This window comes from Atta cephalotes (genome assembly GCF_000143395.1).
Source record: "Atta cephalotes unplaced genomic scaffold scaffold00012, whole genome shotgun sequence".
Classification (NCBI taxonomy): Eukaryota; Metazoa; Arthropoda; class Insecta; order Hymenoptera; family Formicidae; genus Atta; species Atta cephalotes.
Genome location: NW_012130076.1, coordinates 4,128,628 through 4,132,954, shown reverse-complemented (window position 1 = coordinate 4,132,954; position 4,327 = coordinate 4,128,628). Strand labels below are relative to the sequence as shown.

Sequence of the window (4,327 nt, the reverse complement as noted above, 5' to 3'; positions counted from 1 at the left end):
AAAAACGTTAAGTATACACACATATATATATATATATATATATATATATATGCTTCGTACAATCTATAATCGGAAGAATGCTGCGAACAAGAATTAACGTATTCCGAAAATTATGTATAATAATAATTAACGTCGTTTAACATAAACATTTCTATGAAAAAAACGTAAAGCTCGTATCAGCGCACAAGTATCTCTTTAAAAAAAAATCTTACTTTCTTTTAACTAAAGACTGATAATTCAAATAAAAGAAGGAATTTTATTTTTGGTCGAAGCGAATCTTAATGCTTAATATTTAATATTTATATGTAACATGTTTACAAATAGGTACATGTATTAGAAAATCTATATATAAATATTATTAGGTACCAATAAGAGCCATTTCAACCGAAAGTAGAATTTTTTCTCTTATTTATTTTCTTATTTATTATCGGTCTAATTTCCATTTAAAATTGCTTAGAAGATACTTCTTTCTACAATCCTCTAAACGCAAAATGCATATTCAGGCTCGCGAGACAGAGATAGATGCTGCTTGCGCAATTACGTTCCTTACGGCGTCGCAGAAAATAATGAGCCTTCGATCGAAGCGCAAGTGTGGCATAATCCGCATGCGATACATCGAGAAAGAGCTAAGACCGTCGTGATAGCAAAATGCAGCAGGCTCCTCCAGTTTACTGCGGTGTGCCTTAAGCGTGCTAACGATCGCGATCGCGGAGTGTTGCAGATCCGAGAGAATGGTAGTCGAGCGGAAACTGTTGTGGTGCATGCACGCTCCCGCGAGTACATTCGCGTGTTATCCTCGGTGAAAACAGACGAGTGCAGCGTGTACGCGGAAAAAATATAGTTGTCTATGCATTAGCTTCCGGTTGCTTCTCCGTTGTATCTCTCATTCTTTCTATGAGTAAACATTTTTCTCCGTGTACACCGCTGGCTCATTTCTTGCTGCACTAGTAAGGCGATTGCGTTTCTCCTTCCGGCATCTTCTTCAGCGCGGAAAAACGGGAAAACAAGACGCGATAAATTTGACTAATTACTTGTCTGACTCAAGCTGCGCGAAAGGCGTTGAGCCGTGTCTTGAAGTCTTTCTTGAACGTTGCTGGTTGGTTCTTGGTATTCTACATATGCATCTTCGCACATGCAACGTGCTTGCGTTATTCGCAATCATTTTCAAACTTCTCGGCACTCGAAATGATACGCAGATCACAATCCACGATAACTCGTTCCACCCTATTTCTCTTCAGTCGCGCATTCGCTCGTGGAACGTTTCTCGATCGCGTATTTCACGCAGACATTGCGTGATGTGCATACGAATCCTTAGAAATAGGTACGTATATCCTTTCAACTTAGACGAAAAATTTGGAATAACGATAAGACGCAAATGATCTGTAATCAAATCGGGAATCCAGTGAAAAATTTCGTAAGCGCGACCGATCCTTGCTAACCGTAAGATCCTGATGTGCAATCGTTAGTAGCGATAAGATAACGGAACATTCTCAGGCGGCAGTTTCGTACGATAAGGCAACATTCAGGAGCGCAATACACATAGACGAGCACAAGAGAGACGATGAATTATCAGATAAAATGAGAAGGAAGAGCAGGAACGGGAGATAGACAAGACGCGTGGGGGTGGAAAGGGGTGCAACCAAGAATGCCAAATATGTTATATGTATATACATATAGTACATAAAGACTATGCGCAAGATAGGATAAGACATTCAATTAATCCTCGAATGGTCGCGCGTGAAAGCTTGATTATCATATAAAGAGTTGTATAAATGTCCATCCTTATAATTGTCGACTTTATTGGCTACAGTCAGCTTCCGAAAGTAATTCGATTACGCGCGACCAATCGAGATGCGATCGATTAAGTGTGTACACGCAAGTGATCCGTCCTATTGACGGGCACAGAGCAATAGCATGAGAGAAAAAAAAATAATGTAAAACATAAACATGCACAGAAAGAACGAATTTGCTGAAGTATCTAAAAATTCAGCTAGATAGAAATCTAAAAATAATTTTGTTGGAAAATTCAAAATAATTACGTAGAAGTCTCAAGTAGAAAGTCCTCAACTAAGAGTTTGGACATTCAGTAGTCTACATGAGATAAAAATATGGCGGCATTGTAGATCATATAAAACTTATGGAAGTCTGTATATTCAGCAATAAACTCTCATTGTCGCCATATTTATCTCGAGTGTTCAGACACTTACTTGAGGATCTCTCGAGCAATGTTACAAAAAGTTTTGACATTCTAGCAATCAGCTTGAGCGTCTTACATCATTATTTTGATGACCCAATAAAATTATTTTCAGATCTGTATCTAGCTAAGTTTTGAGATACTTTAGCAAAACTTGTTCTTTGCGTGTGAATGAAAACGTACAATTGGCATAAAAGCGCTCATGAATCAACGCAAATGGCCTGCGTAAAAATGAAATAATCCGGTCAGTCCCGCATAATAAAATATAATATAGAAACTATAAGAGCTATTGTATGCTCGCGCGCCAGGCGTTTATTTTACGTGTCAAGGTGTCCTTACCCTGAAGATTCGATCTCCTGACAAGGTGTCGGGGCTAAATGTCTCCCAAGTCCCGTTCTCTAGTAACGTATCGATCGAAAGGTCGAACTCCCGCGAGCGGTTCCTCGATTTCTGTCGAGAACCAGAGAGGACAACTTTTAGCCTCAGGACTGTTTCTATCGAGCGAGCGATTCGAATCTTTTTTCCTCTTCCCTTCCGATGGTTATACGTGTCTGCGTGTCGATCGTTTATCCTCGTTATCCTTCTTCCTACCCGCGACGACATCGCCGATTTCGTATCGTCCGAGAAAAACTTGAAGCCATTCAAGTTCCGACGTAATAAAGCCGCGCGAAAACTTTGCGGTGTTTTACATTCTTTTAGATAGAAAGGTCTGATATTTTTGCATAATTACTTTCACACGTGTTTTCACTTCACATCGGCATGATATTGCTTTCTCTGTGTCACATACAATGATCGCAAATATTATTTAATATATATTTCGTGCGCGTGGAGACGATTTTTGATTTATAACTTTTTTAATAATTTTTTTATTAATCTTGGTAAGGTTTCCTAATGCAAAGTTAATGCTTTTGTTTCAAAAAATTCGTTCTTTGTATTTTTCAAACCGTGTCGTAATAAAAAGCATTTTTCCCCATGTTTTTCTCTTTCGTCTTAAAACAACGCAGATTAAACACATTACAAACATGTATGGTATATAGCTGCAAACATATAACGTTAATATTTATGTCATCTGTGTGCGTGTGCATGAGGCTCGACTGGAATAAAAATTAGCATGTTTTACACGCACTCTCTGTATCAGTTAAGACACGACAAACTTTGCATTTTTAATTATGTTTCTATGACAATTAGTGCACATTTCCATCAATGTAGATTTGTAGATTAACTTTAATTGGTTTAATTTACTCTTTATCTTTTTTAAATTCTTGAAAGAACTATAAAAAGATAACAAGTAAATTAAACCACGATTAAAGTATTATATTGATAGAAATGGACATAAATCAAATATAAATTAAAAAAACTTTTTCTTCTTGCTATTATTATGTGACAAATCTTGCGATTGTGCCTAATTGCATTGATGGATCCACGGGGGAGGAGAAGGGGAGGGAATCATGGGGCTATGGGATCTACACCACTTAGAATTTCCTTTTTTAAAAATATTTATAATAATTATGTTATATATATTTTTAATGTTTTTGAAATGCTTAATCACAATTTAGATATTCCAAAAGTATTTTTTAATTTAAGAAATTTCTAGGTATAAAAAACATATATTCTATTATTTGAAATACGTTTTATGTCATTTAAATAATATTTTTCTAATGTAATGATTTAAATAGTAATTCAATATTTTCATACTTGACTTTAAAAAAGAATGTCGCTTGTGACGAGCCAATGGCTTCCCTTCTTGACGAATTTCTGGATCCACTGTTGTCTAATAATTGTACACTGTATCTAAGTATTGAAGCTTTCCTTTAGGATCAAGATTATAAATTCTTCCGTTTTCTGTACAGTTCAGGCGTACATCTCGTAATTTAATTTGCACCGGTCGACCTCCAGCCGATGCTCATGTTTACAATGGATGTGCGACGTTCACATGGAGGTTCCACCTTCGTAGTACAAAGGTGACGAGAGAAAAAGAGAGAGAGAGAGAGAGAGAGAGAGAGAGAGAGAGAGAGAGAGAGAGAGAGAGAGAGAGAGAGAGAGAGAGAGAGAGAGAGAGAGAGAGAGAGAGAGAGAGAGAGAGAGAGAGAGAGAGAGAGAGAGAGAGAGAGAGAGAGAGAGAGAGAGAGAGAG

General features: G+C 37.2%; 1 protein-coding gene across 1 annotated transcript in view; it reads right to left on the bottom strand.

Moving 5' to 3' along the window:
• LOC105617349 (fat-like cadherin-related tumor suppressor homolog) overlaps positions 1-4,327 on the bottom strand; it is a 54,730-nt gene that overhangs the window by 18,580 nt on the left and 31,823 nt on the right. The window contains exon 7 of the mRNA XM_012198909.1: positions 2,534-2,644. Within this exon, the coding sequence (XP_012054299.1) occupies positions 2,534-2,644 (111 nt within the window). The remainder of the gene's footprint in view (positions 1-2,533; positions 2,645-4,327) is intronic.